General features: G+C 43.8%; 1 protein-coding gene across 4 annotated transcripts in view; it reads left to right on the plus strand.

Annotated features, from left to right (window-relative positions):
- Nucleotides 1–20,351, plus strand: part of MARCHF8 (membrane associated ring-CH-type finger 8) — a 281,618-nt gene that overhangs the window by 228,666 nt on the left and 32,601 nt on the right. For all 4 annotated transcript variants that reach the window (XM_040435133.1, XM_040435136.1, XM_040435134.1 and 1 more), the window contains one exon: nucleotides 9,735–9,785. In XM_040435133.1, the coding sequence (XP_040291067.1) occupies nucleotides 9,735–9,785 (51 nt within the window). The remainder of the gene's footprint in view (nucleotides 1–9,734; nucleotides 9,786–20,351) is intronic.

Here is a 20,351-nt window from a genome sequence, read left to right on the forward strand (position 1 = left end):
TCCAGCAGAAATGTCAGCTTTCAACTGGACAAAAACTCATGCATTTCTACGGGAAAGCAGTTGGATCCCATTGTGGTCAATGGGGATCTGGCGGTGTGTGGCATTATCCTGCAATGCCAGATACGGTGAACTCCGGCAGGCTGTTCCTCGGCCAGAACAGCCTGCCAGAGTTCACAACAGAGATGTGAATGTAGCCTAAACTATGTTAGTCAATCAGTTAAAGGGGCTGTCTCACTTCAGTAAGGGGCATTTATCATGTAGAGAAAGTTAATACAAGGCACCTACTAATGTATTGTGATTGTCCATATTGCCTCCTTTGCTGGCTGGATTCATTTTTCCATTACATTATACACTGCTCGTTTCCATGGTTGCAGACCACCCTGCAATCCATCAGTGGTGGTCGTGCTTGCACAGTATAGGAAAAAGTTCCGGCCTCTCTGGTGGCCGAGACCATGGGAGCGCACATAGGCTATTGTTTTTTCCTATATTGTGCAAGCACGACCACCACTGATAGATTGCAGGGTGGTCTGTAACCATGGAAACGAGCAATGAGTTTGCATTGTGTGACAAAAATTTTGATTTGGCTGCTTTGCCGAATTTCACAAAGAAATTTTTGCTTTGCGATGAATTACGTCATCACAAAGCGCATTTCTTTGTAAATAGCGGGTGCAATAATGGGGAATGGCAATTGCGCCGCCCCCCGTCATTGAACCCCTCAGATGCTGCGTTTAGAGTTGACCGAAGCGAGCTTCAGATGCTTAATCTTCGTCGCTTCGTTCAAAACTTCGGAATAATACTGTACAGAAACTGAACTCGGCTTCGGTTCTGAGGTACTAGTTTCCACTTCAAAAATCAACTACAGAAGTTATTCAATGACGTCACATGCAACTTCGTGAATAACTTACTTTGGCTCATCGGAGCCCATACATTCTAATACTGTACGGAGATGACTCTCTGTACAGTATTATCCCGAAGTTTTGAACAAAGCGACTGCGAATGAAGCATTCGAAGCTCGCTTCACTCAACTCTAGCTGCGTTCATCGCTGATCTTGTTCGGTGCGAGATGACGTCAGCACGCTTTCCAATGTGGTGACGCCATACGTCACCACACACAAGATTTCACGCGGGATCTTCAATCAAGATGGCTGTGGCGGCCTCTTTGCGCTCAAGTGGATGAGGTGAGTATGAATTTTTAAATTTATTTTTTTACCGCGATTTCAGGGAAAATTTTAAATTACCGCTAAGCACTAGGAAATTGGGCTTCATGACAAATCAAATTTTCCCTGAAATTTGGATCAAAGTCCACTTCAGATACTTCGATTCGCACAACCCCAATATCTACACACAGGGGTATCTTTTTTAAATGATTGTACGTAAAAAAAAAAAAAAAAAAGTCTCCTGTTTTGCAAGTTCTAGAAGGGAAATCTCCGTTTTAATCTTGGGCCCAGCCCTTTCACTAGATCAGGGATGCTCAACCTGCGGCCCTCCAGCTGTTCCAAAACTACAATTTCCAGCATGCCCTAATAGCTGTAGGCAGTGTGGGCATGCTGGGAGTCGTAGTTTTGCAGCAGCTGGAGGGCCGCAGGTTGAGCATCACTGCACTAGATGATTTGGAAAAGTAATGACACATTTATATTTGCTATATTTTCTTAACCCATTATCTTTAGAAAAATAAAATATATATATACACGACATATATATATATATATATATTAGTGTCCTGTCTACAAATTGCAATATCATTAGGTTTTCTACAAAAATATATATTAAAAACCAAATTTGTCCAAATCTAAATCTATATTTTAAAGGTCCTGGCGTCTTGGACTGTTATGGCCTCACTTGGTGCCAGTTTTGAATGGAGAAATGTGAAGGCCGCTTCTCATAGACTTAATATAACTCCGTGAGAAAAAAAAATGACATGCTGTATTACAGAGTTCTCCTCTGCAGGAGACTGGGGGCACCGTCCAGTAATGCAGGGAATGCCCATAGGTCTGCCATTGGTACCCAAGAGCCTCCGTGTGTTGCCATGCAGACTCCGGGCACCTCCCTGCCTTGTGTCCTGTACGCGTCCTCTCTTTATAACAGATCACGACTGAGGAAAGCAACAGAAAATCTGTCTTCACTGCAGCCTCCATGATGATGAAAGGAGCTATTCGGGTAATAGATGCTGTTACTGCAGTCCAAGTAAAAACTTTTAATTGCTTCAAAGATGGAGCTCAGATGCAAGGAACTCCATTTTTTTTAAAGGGGGTGTCCAACATAACTGCAAAATTAGATCATCAGCATCAACTAGTATCAATGGCCTGGGCGGGGCTGAGCTCCATTCAAGTGAACAGAGCTTAGTCCCGCCCAGACCAGTGATACTAGTCGTGACGTCACTGGGCCAGCGGTAAACGGCGAGAAGGCCGCGTCGCTACTGCCAGCGCCGCTGTCCTCTCAAACAGGGGGTGTCGGACCCCCGCCAATCAGATGCTGATGATCTAGCCAGAGGATAGATCATCAGTTTAAAATAACTGTAGAACCCCTTTAATGAGGTTGGTGGACATTGAGGCAGCATCCGGCAATGCCAGATCCAGAGAGCTCCGTCAGGCTGTTCCCTGCCAGAAGGGCCTGCCGGACCTCTGCACCCTAGTGTGAAACCACTTGTTACATATGCATCAATCAGTTAAATATGGAGGAGAAATGCTAGGGCCACCGATCAGATACTGAGGATAGGTCATTATCTGTCGCCTTAATGGCTGTGCTAATAGCTGCAATAAGATCTGACTGCTTTTAGCTGTGCTTGGTTTTCCAAATCGTACTGACTTATATGTGGTATGACTGCACATTGCATGGCGGTCGCGGTGTGTGAACACAGCCTAAGTCTGTAGCTGCCAACACATAATGAGACATTTTAAGTAAAAGCTCTGAACCCGGACATATCCCCATTTTCACCCAGGCAGCCCCCCTGATATGAGCATCGGAGCATTTCATGCAAAGGCATTTTTTGGAGATCCGGTGATGTACCGGGCTCTCCATGGGTAAAGCTAGGCGGAGGCTTCCGCCTAGCAGTGAGCCCAGTGACATCACCGGCACGAATAGGCGGGCTTTCGCGCTGCCCTAGACGTCACCGGCAACACTGATGGGGGGAAGCCTCCGCCAATCAGCCCTTGCCCTCCGCGATATAGCGCAGGGCAAGGGAGAGCATTGGAGCATCGGAGATGCTGGGTGCAAAACCCCTTTTAATATGGAGATGACCTCACTAAAATTCATGACTGATTTTACATATAACCCCCACCCCTTTATACAATATGCCATTCAAACTGTAGGTGACATCAGCATTCACTAAAGTATATATTTTGCAGGATTTTGCACATTTTTGAGTGTTACTATAATCTATTCTAAATAGCCATCAAAACTGTTGGAAGAACAAATTGGAGCAGTTGCATATTTCGGAGGCTCTTTGAAAAATGAAAGCAGGTGTTTAATTGGTGGCTGTGGTCAGCTGTGGTTCCACTTTTCCTTTGCGCTAGTTTTGATAAGTCCCCGCAATATATGATGATCACCATATTGCCTAACGGTATGTTGCTGGCTCTCCCTCGTCTGTGCACAGTCACTCCAGCTGAGCAGTAAAGTAAGAGAACAGCGCCACCTAGTATGACCGCGAGCAGTGCTGTAGTCCTGGAGAGTCCGCACAGGCCTTCTTTATTTGTGCAGTCTCCTTATGACAATGCAGCTGAATAACATAATTGAATATTTGCTTGGTTATTGTTTAATGTCAGCCAAGGAGACGTCTGAGGTCGTCATGATTTTTTTTACTTACTCAAGCAAAAGCAGTTTCTATAAAAGCATTCATCAGCACATTGGAAGGGTCTGGCTGACGTGATGGAGGATAAAAATAAATTACCGATTCAGTGTCCATTAACCTTTTCGCTTTCAGGCCGAAGTGCGTCTCAAAGCCTGCTCGTTCTTATAGAATTCCCGTTTTCCCAGTAGAATTTAATAAAATTTTGCTTAAGGGCTCATTCACACAAACGCAATCCGTCCGTGCCCGTGACCGGAAATTGCGGTCCGCAATGCACAGGAACCGGCCGTGTGAATCCCGTTGACTTGAATAGGTTGGCAATCCGCAATATACAGCAAAAGATAGGACATGTCCTATCTTTTGCGGTGCAGAGGCACGGACCCAAAAGACCACAGAAGCGCTTCCGAGTGCCTCCGCTCCACATCTTGCGGATTGCAGACTCCTTCAAGTCAATGGGATTGCAATCTGCAATACGGGCACGGACAGCGCAAGGTCGTGTGAATGGGCCCTAAAGGGTAGCTTTATTTCCTCTGATGACCACGGCATCTGAGGGGTTAAATGTCCGCAAATTACTGCCATTGTGGACATGTCGCGGGTTTCTGCCATAAGAAGCAGACGGCCACACGTGGCTATGGCACCCGCAGCGTTCAGGAGCAGGCGCCATCTTTAAAGACCTGGCCAGCGCCGTACTATTACAGCGCTGGTTGGGAAGGGGTTAATGAAGGTCTCTATATTTTATTACTTCTGTCTTCAGTTCTGCGCTGTGGTCACATGACCATGTCCATGCAGCTGTTATTTCCTCTGATGTTATGTCTATGGGTGGGGCAGTGATAGGGGAGTGTCTATGTAACTAGCTGGTGGGAGGAGCTATAAACCAGCTGGGTGTTGTTAGGGGTGGCGATAGGGGAGTGTCTATGTAACTAGCTGGTGGGAGGAGCTGTAAACCAGCTGGGTGGTGTTAGGGGCGGTTCTGGAGCTGTGGCAGAGAAGGAAGTGCATCATGGGTTTGGTTGGATGCAGCAACAGGAAGTTTTACCAGTGATTTGTGTACATGGTGAAAATGGGTCAGTAGAGTCCACATTGATAAAAAAAAACTAAAAAAACATGAGGAATATGTGCATGAGGTAAGCAATTACGTGAGCATTTCTGTTAAAAACCACAGTAATCCCAGAAAACCCCTTTAAGTGTTGAAGGACTGCATCTCCAGCTGGAAAATTCATACTTACCTGCTCACCACCACTTCGGTCCTGTGTGCTGACTGTCGCTCCTCCATCTCCCAGTCCTCAGCTTTTTTTCTTTCAGCTTGTTATGGTTGCGTGCACTGCTGCAGCCGATGACTGGCTTCAGTGGTGACGAGTCCCCAAGCGACAGCGCGCAGTAACAGAGTGGCGGCAAGCAGGTAAGTATGAATGCAAGAGAGGCATACTAGGGGCCAGCAGTTAATTATTCTCGATTACCCTTTTTGGATGCACCCCTTACCACTTGGTAGACTGAAGGGGCGACTTTCTTATGGAACGCGGTGTAACTTATTGCAATGGTTTTTAACGCCGGCAGCAGATTGCTATATTCATTTTTACAGAACCAGAGATTCAGTGGTTATTCTGATTTCTGGACAGACAGGTACACGCTGGCATTGTTGGCTCTACGTCCTTTAAATAGAAAAAAAAAACTTTTTGGAAATTATTTTTTTCCTTTTGTTTTTCCCAATCTCTTTGCCAACAGACTTAATTGGCTGGCATAGGAAATCATCTTTCCCACTTTGATGACTGAATATAACTACTTGTTGTAAGATTATTTTATCTGCAGCGTCCACCATTAATAAGATGTTTTGTATGTGGAAATTAAGAGAACACGTGGCGTTTTTTTTGTGGTTGTAAGAGGAGTTTCAAAAAGTAAACCCCTGGCTATTAAAACAATGTTCTTGACGGAGGTTAATTTCATGTGCCACCAAAACAAAGCATTTCTTACATCTCAACGTCGCTATTTGTTCTCGCTTGAACATCCAAAGATTCATTCATGCATTGTGAAGAACAGACGGGTTCGGGACCTACGAATTCTGATTCATCGTCTGAGGATATGGTATTGGAAATTGCTTTGTGATGAGAGTCGCCTCATTACTCCAGTGCATTAAGAAAAACGCATGAAACTGCTTTGCAAAAAATCTAGATAGAAAATCATTTTGTGTTTACAGCTTCAATGCAGACCAATGCATCTCCATGGTAACAGACTACACTCAAACCCTTTATGTAGTCCTGACAGAGCAACTGGTTCCATGCAGCCAAGCCACGTGCACCAGCAGCAACCAATGGCCACACTGTTTTGTGGTAAAATTGTGCGCCGCGGGTGGGAGTGGGATGGCCGCTTGTGGCCAACCGCGCCATCAAGCCCCACCCTTATCCTGCAGTCATGTGTTTTACTCATCCCCTACTGTGTGTAGATTAGCACACAAAGTGCAGGCAGAAGGAGGGCACCCAGGGTCTGTTTGTAGTCTGTAACCATGGAGACGATTGCATTTAAAGGGAAGTTGCCAACCTATTCCTTTTCTTGCTGCTTCTATCCCTATATCAGATTGGGGCTGTTGCCTAGCAACAGTGTGAATCAGGCATCAGTGACATGCTTTTACTACTTGAACCTATGGAGATCCGGGGGGGGGAGATTTAGGAAAACTGTCTTAGTCGCCCATAGCAACTAGTTCGATTGATCCTTTCATTTTCCAAAGGAGCTCTGAAAAATGAACAGTGAAATCTAATTGGTTGCTATGGGCAACGAAACCAGCTTTCCTTTTTCATATCTCCCCCTATATGTATATCATAATGGATCCAGTATGATGGAATCACATGTACTGTTCCACACATGGGGGGCACATACCGTGTGGTCAATGAGAGAAATCCATGTTTCCATCTCTTACCTTTGTGTTCCTATATATTAGTTTGGGACGCTGCATGGCAACAGTGTGAATCGGGCTCCGGTGAGCCTATGTGGTTCCGTGTGTCATACAAGGACCAGACCGTCCTGTATGAAATAACACGGACTCTTCCACACAAGCTTCACCGGGGAGTGGGGTAAGATGGGAATACCCCTTTAGTAGAACTGCTCCCACTGTGCAGCCTGTTCTACTGACATCTAGTGGCAGATGTAAAAACTGCAATATTTTATTATAGATTTTTGCGTGGTAGGAAATAATAAAACGAATGGGGGGAAAATGAAAAAAAAAAAAAAGTTTCAGATTATTAGAGTATGTATTTTAATATATCAGCTCTATGGTATCTTTGCAGTGTTTATTTGTGTATTTAAATCAAATGATCCTAGTAAAGTACACAAATAAATTAAAGAAATTCAGTTTAATGCGTGGCGTTTACTTCTAGACGACAAACATTACATGGAATACGCTGACGGATGCACGGGTTTTGATGAGTGAGTCACCTTGTACAGCTGAAGCCATGATGTGTCATAAGCAATGAAAGATGGGGAAATTGAGTTGCCAAATGATGACCTGAGATTTTGTAAAAATTGAAGGTTGCAGAGTTGATATTTTAGCAGGGCAACAGCTTTGACAGTGAAAACTTCAATTACAACAAGGACAAAATATGCCTCGTTCCAGGTCACGTCCTCCGCCGCTGTAAAAACCACAAGTGTTTAAGCGATCGGAGAAGCTAAATCCAGCAAAATTGAGAGCCAGTGCGTTCAAGGCATGGTGTGCTGCTGGTTCTCTGCTAAAGCGTTTTCTTCTCTGAAAGATTGTTTATATTGGTGTTGAAAAAAATTGAAAAAATAAGAATATTTGACTGCAGGACTTATAAATTGTAAGACTCTGTAGATAGATTAAGCCCGAGTTCACATCACCGTTTAGCTTTCCCTTCTTCTTCTGATCAATCAGAAAAAAAAGGATTCTTTATTTCGAGCATCACTAAAAATAACTGATCTGTCTTTTTTTGAGCATCAGTTATGATTAGTTTGCATCAGTTTGTGTCAGTTCCCTCAGAGATCAGTTATTTTTGAACGCTGCATGCAGGAATTTTTCTCAGTTCAAAAATAACGGATCTCTGAGGCTGGTTGGACACCTCCAGTGTGAATTCTGCCAGGCTGATCCGGCAGAGAACGCCAGGAATCATCCAGACACAAACTGCAGCACGTAGCAGTTTGTGTCCAGCAGATCCTCTAAATTGTCTGCTGGAATGCGTACGGATCTCCACCAGACCCTTTTGCACTTAAAGGGGTTGTCCGGGTTCAAAGCTGAACCTTGACATATCCCCTTCTTCACCCAGGCACACCCTCTGAGTGGGGCATTGGAGCATTCCCTCGGCATCCGTCAGCGCCGGATCCTCAGGATTCCGGCAGGCTATTCTCTACCGATATTCACACTGCAAGTGTGAAACCAAACAGGTAGGGCTGATGCAAACTGATGCTGACTGATCATAACTGATGCTCAGAATAACGGATCCTTTGTTAAAATTGATGGATCAGAAGAACGGAAAGCTAAATGGTGATGTGAATTCAGCCTTATCTGCGATGGAGACATCCTGTTCTCGGATCATGGGGGTTCTCTATGTCATAAAACACAATCCGAACACGGTTTTGAAAGATTGCAGTCATACCGCAAAACTTGAGGCAAGAGAATTTTTCATTGGTGGGGGTCCAGGTATGGGGTCCCTTATTGATCATTAGAAGGAATGGGGAGCAATCTCTCGTAGGAGCGCTGAGCACTTTCAGCTCTGAGGGTTTACCCAGGCGAAACAGGATTAGTGATGCTTTACATGTCTACGAGCTTGTCTTCTTGTTAGCTTTCCCAAAAGAGAGGAATAAAGCAAATCAGGGCTGGAGGTGGCACAGCGCTCAGCCATGTGCTGAGTCCCTTCATTCCAGCAATCGGTGGGATCTCAGCCCCTGGTTACCCCACCGAGCAAAATTCCTGACGTGGCGGATGTTTTACAAATTGGCAGTGACCCTTTAATTTTACAACAGGATGCTAATTAGTTGCTGTGGGCGCTAGTTTTCATATATAATGCCTTCTGTATATTAACAAGGATAAGCTGGACAGTCTGTAAAGATAAACCCTAAAATACCAAAATCAGAAAAGGACACAATTGATAGGCAAAAACCTATAGAATTTGATTTCAGAGTGACCAGAGCAGCATGTACATTTATATGCTCCCCATGTTTGTCCAGTTTTCCTTGGGGTATGGCCTTCTCAGACACTCTGCAAACGTACAATCATGTGCAAAAAGTAAGGCATGAAATGCGTCTGTCTGCCCTTTATAACCATTCCTCCAAAAGACTGAAGATAAAATATAGCATGAAGAAACTTTCCCAGTTGTACTGTGTTTACAGCTCCCCTGCTCAGCTGTTTGTCTCCATAGAAACAGACTACAAACAAACCCAGGTTGTCAGCCTAATTTTTATTTTATTTTTTATAACTTCAAACAAATCACGGCAGGCAACAATATTTACGGTAATTTGAGGATCAGAGCCCAGCTACTGATATCAACTCATTATCAGCGTTCACTGTGAGCTGCTAAATGATGAGAATTACAAATCCAGCGATTCCACCCCAGAAAAATCATGGAATTTTTTTCTTGGAAATTTGGAAATTGGAAAAAAGTTCCTTGTTTTTAGTGACAGTCCAGGAATTTATGGATGGTGGCGGCCCTGCTTGTGTGTGGTCTTTTTCTTGTTCTTGCTAACCTGCAAACGTTTTATTAGAGGAAGGGTCTTTAACCATCTACATTCATGTGCGCTCAAATGTATATGTCACGTTTCCTTTGTGACATTGTAACAGAGAAGCTCATTATGACTTGAGAAGGTTGATAAAACGATGTCTTGCAGCACAATGCGCAGAGTAATGCGTATTCACCTCTAGCGGCTGACTGCCATTGTTGCCTGTTCTCTCCTGTCTTTCATGTGACGAATCATTTTCTATAACTCATGTATTTCCCTTTATGTTGTATTGCAGAATGAAAAGACTTTGGGGCGTTCAGTCAGCCGTTCCAGTAACATTTCCAAGGTAATGTAGAATGATATTGATGTCTGTCCACATGAGTACTGCACTGGTGTCGCTATCTGGTTATGTATAGAAAATCCATGCATCAGAATTATTGGAAATCCTTAGTTAAATAGGTTGTCCTTAGGATAGGCCATCAATATTAGATTCTGACTGGTGCTGAGAGAATCGGTTCATACCTCTACGTACAAATCTGACTCGATCATCACAGTAATATACCTGTGGTAGAGGGACTGTCCCTTTACTGTTGGTATATAGCATTTTTCCTTATGTGATCACATTAAAATAGCAGCGGGTCTCGCAAGAAAATTTATTCTCACGCATGGGCCATTACTGCGAGTAGCGGCGCAAGCATGAATATACTCAATAACGAATCCGAACCCACTTGCGCCACAATCCTGGGTTTGGATTCATTGTTGAATATATACGCACATGTGGCACTACTCGCCGTAATGGCACGTGCGCAAGAATAAGAATTTCTAGCGCGCCCCGCAGCCAGGGAAGAAATGCGGTATACTGGCGGGAGAGGGACAGTTCCTCTACCAAAGGTAAATTACTGTGATGAACGAATTGGATTTGCACATTGCGGTACAAACCAATTCACTCATCACTGTCTGACTTCTTGGGACAATCTGCTAAATACTTGGGAAGTATACTGATATCTCTGAACCACCAAGTTTTCATCATAGTTGTGAGAATGAAGGAAACCACCATTTGTGCCCTGGTATTTGTCCATCTCAGACCTATTCTGTTCTATTATAGCTTCACTTTAAAGAGGTTTTCCAAGATTTTTTAACTGATGACCTATCCTCTGGATCGTTGGGTGTGTGACATCTGGGACCCCCACTGATCAACTGTTGGAGAAGGCACTGGTGCTCGCAGTAGTGGCCTGGCCTTCTCTCGGCTTTTTCTAGGCAAAGTGAGGTCATGTTCATCAGTCACGTGGCCTAGGTGCAGCTCAGCCCCATTGAAGTGAGTAGGGATGAGCTGCGATACCAAGCACAGCCGCTATACAACGTACCACACTGTGCTTGGCGAGCAGGGAGATAGCCGGGGAACCACTGCGAGCACCGGTGCCTTCTCAAACAGCTGATTGGCAGGGATCCCGCGTGTCGGACCCCCACGATCAGATACTGGTGTTAAAAAATCTTGGAAGATTCCTTTAAAGGATATAGACAAAAAATACATTTTTTTATCCCCTTACATCACAAAAAGTGTAATACTAAGCGATCAAAAATTTGTATGTGCCCCAAAATGGTAACAATCAAATCGTCATCTCATCCCGCAAAAAAATGAGCCCAAAAAATATAGCTTTCAGAAAATAGAAACACAAAAACAATATTTTTTTTCAAAAATGCTTTTATTGTGTAAAATAACATTTCAAAAATTCACATATTAAGCATCTCTGTGTATGTAACAACCTGCTCTAATAAAATAGCCATTGATCCAACCCATCTGGTGAACGCCGTAAAAAAAAAAAAAAAAAAAAAATGTGCCTAAAAAAACATTTTTTTATCACCTTACATCACAAAAAGTGTAATACCCAATTTTTTTTATTGTGTAAATCCAAAAAAAAATAAAAAAATAGACATATTAGGTATGGCCGCGTCGTTACGACCTGCTCTATAAAAATATCACATTATCTACTCTGTCAGATGATTGTAAAAAACAAAAAATAAAAACTGTGCCAGAACATCAATTTTTTGGTTACCTTGCCTCACAAAAAGAGTAAGGCCTCAGGCACACGGCTGTTATGCGGGCGTTCCGTGGATTGGGGACCGCAATTTGTGGTCCCCAATGCACGGGCAACATCCGTGCACCAGCTGGGATGGATCGAGACCCATTCAACTTGAATGGGTCAGTGATCCATCCGCACTGTAAAAAAATAGAACAAGTTCTATTTTCTTGCGTTGCGGAGGCACGGACAGAAATACGGTTCCGTGCCTCCTTTCCGCACCGTAGCTCTGGATTGCGGACCCATTTAAGTGATGCGGAGAGCACACGGCCGGTGCTCGCATATTGCAGACCTGCTGTTTGCGGGCTGCAATACGAGCCACGGCCGGCAACGGCCATGTGCATGAGGCCATATATATATATATACATACACACACACAATGCACAACTACCTCTAGCAAAAGATTTATATACTGCAGGAATAACCCAAATATATATATATAAAACAATGGCAGCACATCAGGCCAAATATCAATATGGAGGTGCAGGCCAATGGATCCGGCAACAAATCCAGAACAATATAAGAATTAAAAAAATGGCAGCACTCTCACAAAACAACACTTTATTCACCCCTGTGGTCGCAACTAGGGATGAGCAAACTTGTGTTCCAAGTTTGGCGTACAAGGTTCAGGTTCGGGTTATGTAAGAATTCCATTATGGATTCTGCTACCATGGACCATAACTAAGGGTCCATTCACACATCCGCATCCATTCCGCAATTTTGTAAGGTGCGGACCCATTCATTTTCAATGGGGCCGCAAAAGATGCGGACAGCACCACCATGTGCATCCGCACTTCCGTTCCGCGGCCCCACAAAAAAATAGAGCATGTCCTATTCTTGTCCGCAGCCACAGACAAGAATAGGCATTTCTATCATAGTGCCGGCCATGTGCGGTCCGCAAAATACAGAACGCACATGGTCGTGACCGTGTTTTGCGGATATGCAATTTGCGAACCGCAAAACAGTTGCGGACGTGTGAATGGACCCTTATGGTCCGTGGTACCAGAATCCATAAAGGAATTCTTAGATAACCGGAACCTTGTACGCCGAACTTGAAACACAAGTTCACTCAACACTAGAAGCAACGTTTCAGCTCATAGCTTGAAAAGAGACTCTGTGAATGAGCTGAAAACCGTGCAACCACGGGGGTGAATAAAGTGTGTGAGAGTGCGGCCATTTTTTCTTTTATATTTATATATATATATATATATATATATATATATATATACACACTGCACAAAAATATAAACGCAACACTTTCGGTTTTGAACTCAAAGATCTGAAACATTTTCTACATACACAAAAGACCTATTACTTTCAAATATTGTTAACAAATCGGTCTAAGGGTCCATTCACACATCCGTATGTGTTTTGCAGATCCACGGATCCGCAAAACACGGACACCGGCAATGTGCGTTCTGCCGGCACTATAATAGAATATGCCTAATCTTGTCCGCAATTGCCGACAAGAATAGGACATGTTCTATTTTTTTCGGGAACAGAATTGCGGACCCGGAAGTGCGGATCCGCATTTCCGGATCCAAGCAGCACATCGTGCAGCCCCATAGAAATGAATGGGTCCGCAATTCCATTCTGCAAAATGCGGAACAGAATTGCAGACGTGTGAATGGACCCTAAATCTGTGTTAGTGAGCACTTCTCCTTTGCCGAGATAATCCATCCCACCTCACAGGTGTGGCATATCAAGGTGCTGATTGGACAGAATGAATATGTCAGCGGTGTGTCAGTCATGAGCTAAAAGTAAGTGGTTGATGAGAACCAGCAGAATAATCATTGCAGCCCAGGCCTTGAAAAGAGTCAAATCTACCTGAGAAGAGTCCTGGTTATTATAATCTGCTCTCACCCGTCTGCTGATGATTGTCAGTTCTCTCCTAGAGAGAAAGGGAGACAACTAGGTAGAAGACTGTCAGACATCAGCAGGTAGAGCTGGAGCCTATGAATAACCAGGACTCTTCTCAGGTGGCCGTGACTCTTTTCCAGGCCCAGTCTGCAATGTTTGGGATGTTGGTTCTCGGCAACCACTTACTTTAACTTAGAAATGACCGACCGCTGAAATCAATTAATTTGTCTCTACTTTATGCTGCCGTTAGTACGGGCAGCATAAAGTTGATGACAGGTTCCCTTTAAAACTGGCCAAAAGTAGACTTAGGCCTCTTTCACACGGGCGTCATGTTTTTGGCCCGGATAAGATGCGGGTGCGTCGCTGGAAAATGCACGATCTTTCCGCGCGAGTGCAAAACATTGTAATGCGTTTTGCATACGCGTGAGAAAAATCGGCATGTTTGGTACCCAAACCCGAACCCGGACTTCTTCACAGAAGTTCAGGTTTGGGTTCAAGGTTGTGTAGACTGTATTATTTTCCCTTATAACATGGTTATAAGGGAAAATAATAGCATTCTGAATACAGAATGCATAGTAAAATAGGGCTGGAGGGGTTAAAAAAATAAATAAATTATAATTTAACTAACCTCAATCCACTTGTTCGCGCAGCGCGGCTTCTCTTCTGTCTTCTTCTTTGATGAATAGGACCTTTTGATGACGTCACTGCGCTCATCACATAGTCCATCACATGATCATTTACCATGGTGATGGGTCATGTGACGGACCATGTGATGAGCGCAGTGACATCACCACAGGTCCTTTTCCTACTGCACAGAAAGATGAAGACAGAAGAGAAGCCGGGCTGTGCGAACAAGTGGATTAAGGTGAGTTAAATTATTATTATTATATTTTTTTTTAACCCCTCCAGCCCTATTGTACTATGCATTCTGTATTAAAAATGCTATTATTTTCCCTTATAACCATGTTATAAGGGAAAATAATAATGATCGTGTCCCCATCCCGATCGTCTCCTAGCAACCGTGCGTGAAAATCGCACCGCATCCGCACTTGCTTGCGGATGCTTGCGATTTTCACGCAGCCCCATTCACTTCTATGGGGCCTGCGTTGCATGGAAAACGCACAAAGAGGAGCATGCTGCGATTTTCACGCAACGCACAAGTGATGCGTGAAAATCACCGCTCATGTGCACAGCCCCATAGAAATGAATGGGTCCGGATTCAGTGCGGGTGCAATGCGTTCACCTCATGCATGGCACCCGCGCGGAAATCTCGCCCGTCTGAAAGAGGCCTTAGGCTACTTTCACACTAGAGTTTTTGCTGGATCCGGTTTCCGTTACTGATGATACAACCATCTGCATCCGTTATTATCTTTAACATACCCAAGACGGATCCGTAATAAACTCTATTGAAAGTCAATGGGGGACGGATCCGTTTTCTATTGTCAGAGAAAACATGACCCACAATGCAAGTCAATGGGGACGGATCCGTTTTGCAGTTTGCTCTCCGGTATGGGAACCGAATGCATTTTGGAGCATTCTGTTCTGTTCAGTTACGTTTTGTCCCCATTGACAATGAATGTGGACAAAACAGAAGTTTTTTTTTTTTCCCGGTATTGAGACCCTATGACCGATCTCAATACCGGAAAATATATACGCTAGTGTGAAAATAGCCTTAGAAAGCGAACTCAAAAAAACAAGCAGCCGTAAAATTTATAGTAATATGTAAGTTAGCAGTCAAATGAAAACTGATGTATCATTCACCATCTAAGACACTAAGGTCACATGAATAAATGATGCACTGTATACGTCTACCGTTCACACGACTGTACTGCTGCACAAGACTTACTGTACCGGTATATAGTAAACTAGTGACTGCACTATACAGTGACGCTTACCTGTCTCGTCACTCCCACAATATATATGACCTGTCCTAAGACCTCAGAGTACATACTCAGGACATCCCCATTGATTACTCAGTGCAATAGTGTACATTTCTTATAGAACTGTACTGTGCAGTGTAAAAACTTGAAGGGGTTTTAAAAATGATGTGCAAATTGTGTTTGTAGCTGAAATGCCTCTGTAAGCCAGTTTCACATGAGGTCACATCATCCCATTCCTGCTTGTGTGACATCCTGTACACTGAAGACATGATTATTTCTCCTCACCCTGTAGTGGAGGATGTCACACATCACATGCCTCTTATCTCTACTGGTCCCTAGTTTTTCTCCCTTATTGTCTCAGGAAGGATAATGTTTCACATGCTGGGTAGCAGAATCAGTAAGCAGCAGAAAAACAAAGCAGACAAAATTTTAACAGATGAGCATGCAGGCAGCTAAAAAAAAAAAAAGCTAAGTTTGTGAGATGGGAGAGGAACACTCACAGCAAGCCCTAGCAGCATAAAAACAAAGGTGCAACACTGAGCTGGGCAAAATAATGAAAATTAAAAGCTAATTATTCTGAGCTATGGTGGCATCATGTAATGCAGTCAGTGTGAACCCACTGCCCTCTGTGCCAGTGAACATATTTGGCTTTGGACCAATCCTGAGGACACTATCAAGGTGAATCCCTGGTTTTCACTGCCATATAAAGATGTGGACTTTGCTGCATGGGCCACCAGGCCACTATCTCTAGTAGTAGTCTCCGTTCAGAAGCTGCTGACCCAGGCGGCTCAAGATGCACCAATGCATAGCACCAGGAGGACAGGCAAAAGCATGGTCAGTGGGCAAGCCAAGGTTAGGACAGAGTTTGTGCAAACAGGCAATAGTACATGACAAGTGGCACAGGGCCAACCCAGTAAACAGAGGTCAGGCACGGGGGGTCAAATACAATACCGCACCTTTGCAGGACTACATACACTAGGAAACTTCTGCTCAGGCACCTTCCCATAGGGGGAGATGCCTTGTATACCCCAGGGAACACTACCATGGGATAGGAACAGATTAGCCCATGTGCATGCTGGTCCTTAAAGAGCCAGGAAGAGCACTTGTGTGCACCCTAAGGCCCGTATGTATTTTGCAGTCCGCAAAAAAAAACGGATCCGTAAAAATTATGAATAACGTCCGTGTGCATTCCGTATTTTGCAGAACAGAACAGCTGGCCCCTAATAGAACAGTCCTATTCTTCTCCGTATTGCGGACAATAATAGGACATGTTCTATTTTTTTGCGGGAGGGAAATACGGACATATGGAAATCGAATGCACACGGAGTAAGTTCTGTTTTTTTTGTGGACCCATCAAAATGAATGGTTCCGCATACGGTCTGCAAAAAAAGGAACGGCCACGGAAAGAAAATACGCTCGTGTCCATGAACCCTAAGAGAGTGAGCACCAGGAAGCAGTTGGAGATGGCCATGACTCACCTGCAGTGGGGAAGGATCGCACATCATCAAGTGATCTGGGTCCGGTACTTTTTGTATATTTTTCATAAGCCCTGAAACCTCTTTAATTATGTTCTCCATAGTTTGGTGGTGGTTGGTAGTACCAATATGAAATGTGGCAGTATCTGCCGTAATATATCCCAGTGGCTTAATTAAAAAGTAAAGTAGGGAATAACTACTAATATATGCAAATTGCATTCATGTTACGACAAAACAGGATCGTTTTCACTGCGGAAAATGTAAATTTGCGCTATTGGACTGGCATAGTCCTGTCTTCTATTTAGAAAGCAAAGGTGAACCAGGATAAAGGAAGCCCTAAAATTAGACGATGTGGATTGGATGCTGTTGCAAAATTTTGCTGCAGCAATAGCAAACAAAATCAAGGTCTTGCACACACAAGCATTATTTAAATTGATCTCTCCTCGGTTTCACTTTGACAGGAGAAACCACTCACGTGCGCAACCCTTCTTTCTAGCAAGAGATAGTGGTGCAGTGCTGAGGATGGTGGGGTTGGATGGAGGTGCGTCTGTTCTGCCTTTCTTCTTGATGAGCTGAATGCTTCAATAGCTTGATATATAGCAATACGGTCTTATAAATGTAGGTTGTGCTCCTCACCATCTATCCAGAAAATACTCTCATCTTTCATATCACAAGATTCAGTATCTGGCTCCGTGTAAGATAGTTTTGTGGGGTGAGAAATTTTACATTTTTGCCCGGACTTATGCTCTTATATTCTTATTCACAGTTTCCAAGAGCTGAAACATAATTTTTCGTATAAAAATGTTGTGCCCCTTTTCTCTTGACACCTCATCTCGAAAGCAGATACTCCTAAAGGGGTTGTCAGGTTTGGGGAATCGCTTTTTATTGGAAGGTTCCCCCAAAATTAAGATGGTCTGAGGTAGTCCCACTGCTGAGACCCCCAATTGACCTGCTGTAACTGCATGGGAACCATTCTGCAAGTGTTCAGTTTTCTTACAGCGCCACCACAGAGGAATTGAAGCAGAACATGGCGCACCTGTCCATGGGTTGTGTCCAGTAGTGCAGCTTAGGAGCTGTTCACATCATGTTTTTGTCCCACGTGTAACATATTTTGGGAAGAAAAGAAGTGACTACAGGTCTACAGCCTTAGCTCTACTGAAGTGAATGGTTACAGTCCTGCACAGAACCTGCTGTTCTTAGAGAGGCTGCCATGTTTCTTCTATCCACTACAGCCCAGTCTATATTACATCTACAGTGCTGCCCATAATTATTCATACCCCTGGCAAATTTTGACTTAAAGTTACTTTTATTCAACCAGCAAGTAATTGTTTGACGAGAAATGACATAGATGTCTCCCAAAAGATAATAAGACAATGTACAAGAGGCATTATTGTGGGAAAAAAAAACACTTTTCTCAGCTTTTATTTACATTTGAGCAAAAAGTGTCCAGTCCAAAATTATTCATACCCTTCACAAACTGTCACAGTCTGTGGGAAAGTTCTATACCATTCCAAATAGTCCAAGCTGTTCTAAAGCATCCTAATTACCCTGATTAATTGGGAACAGCTGTTTTAATCAACTCAACAGATGAAAAACAGCAGCTCTCTGCAGTTGGTTTGTGGACAGTCATGGCTAAGACAAAGGAGCTCAGTGAGGACCTGCGGCTGCACATTGTGGCTGCTCACAAGTCAGGAAAGGGCTACAAGGCTATTTCTAAATGTTTTCAAGTTCCAGTGGCTACAGTGCAATGTATTATTAAACAATACAAGATGTTCCGCACTGTGGAAAACCTCAGAGGACGTGGTCGGAAGCCAAAAGTGACACCTGTGCTGGCCAGGAGGATAGTTAGAGAGGTGAAAAAGAAACCAAGGATCATCACCAAGGCCACCCTGGTGAATCTGAGCTCTACTGGTGGCAATGTCTCAAGGCAGACAATCCAACGGACACTGCACACTGCTGGGTTCCACGGATGCAGACCAAGGAGGACACCACTTCTCCAGATAAGGCACACAAAAGCTTGCTTGGCCCTTGCAAAAGCTCATCTGGACAAAGAAGACTTCTGGTCTTCTGTGTTATGGTCAGATGAAACAAAAATTTAATTGTTTGGTCACAATGATGTTTCCTTCATTTGGCGTTAAAAAGGAGAAGCCTTCAACCCAAAGAACACCCTCCCCACTGTCAAACATTGTGGTGGGAACCTAATGCTTTGGGGGTGTTTTTCAGCCAATGGACCAGGGAACCTAATCACAGTAAACGGCACCATGAAAAAAGAGCAATACATGAGGATTCTCAACGACAACATCAGGCAGTCTGCAGAGAAACTTGGCCTTGGGCACCAGTGGACATTTCAGCATGACTATGACCCAAAACACACAGCAAAAGTGGTGAAGAAATGGTTAGCAGACAACAACATTAACGTTTTGGAGTGGCCCAGCCAGAGTCCAGACTTGAATCCAATTGAGAATCTGTGGAGGGAGCTAAAGATCAGGATGATGGCAAGAAGACCCTCCAACCTGAAAGATTTGGAGCTCATTGCTTAAGATGAATGGGCAAAAATACCTGTGGAGACATGCAAAAAGCTGGTCTGCAATTATAGGATGCGTTTGATTGCTGTAATAGCCAATAAAGGCTTTTCTATTGATTATTGAGAAGGGTATGAATAATTTTGGACTGGACACTTTTTGCTAAAATGTAAATAGAAGCTGAGAAATGTTTTTTTCCCCCACAATAATGCCTCTTGTACATCGTCTTATTTTCTTTTGGGAGACACCTATGTCATTTCCCGTCAAACAATTACTTGCTGGTTGAATAAAAGTAACTTTAAGTCAAAATTTGCCTGGGGTATGAATAATTATGGGCAGCACTGTATATATTTTGTAGCTGAAAAGTATCCATGTGGCACCTGGGAGAATCTGGAAATAGTGTTTCTAAATGTATAAACCTATTACAAGGACACTTAAAGGGCATCTGTCAGCATATTTGTACCTATGACACTGGCTGACCTGCTGCATGTGCACTTGGCAGCTGAAGACATCTGTGTTGGTCCCATGTTCATATATGTGCCCGCATTGCTGAGAAAAATGATGTTTTAATCTATGCAAATGAGCCTCTAGGAGGAATGGGGGCATTGATGTTACACCTAGAGGCTCTGCTCTTTCTGCAATTGCCGCACCCTCTGCAATTTGATTGAACAGGGGACCAACACAGATGCCTTCAGCTGCCAAGTGCACACGCAGCAGGTCAGCCAGCTTCATACGTACAAATCTGCTGACAGATGTCCTTTAAAGGGGTGGCCTCACTTCAGCAAATGGCATTTATCATGTAAACAAATTGAATACAAGGCACTTACTAATGTATTGTGATTGTCCATATTGCCTTTGCTGGCTTAATTCGTTTTTCAGTCACATCAGTCCATGGTTACGACCACCCTGCAATCCAGCAACGGTGGTCGTACTTGCACACTATAGGAAAAATCGCCATCCTCTCTTGTGGTCGAGACCGCAAGAGCGCACATAGGCACGCATGCTCAGCAACTCCCGCCCTGGCCACCTTGAGTCTGTGCTGCAGCAGTGATATGACCGCCTCCTTGAGTTCAAAGCCCAGAGTGAGCAGGAATTTA

This window comes from Bufo bufo, chromosome 6, assembly GCF_905171765.1.
Source record: "Bufo bufo chromosome 6, aBufBuf1.1, whole genome shotgun sequence".
Lineage (NCBI taxonomy): Eukaryota > Metazoa > Chordata > Amphibia > Anura > Bufonidae > Bufo > Bufo bufo.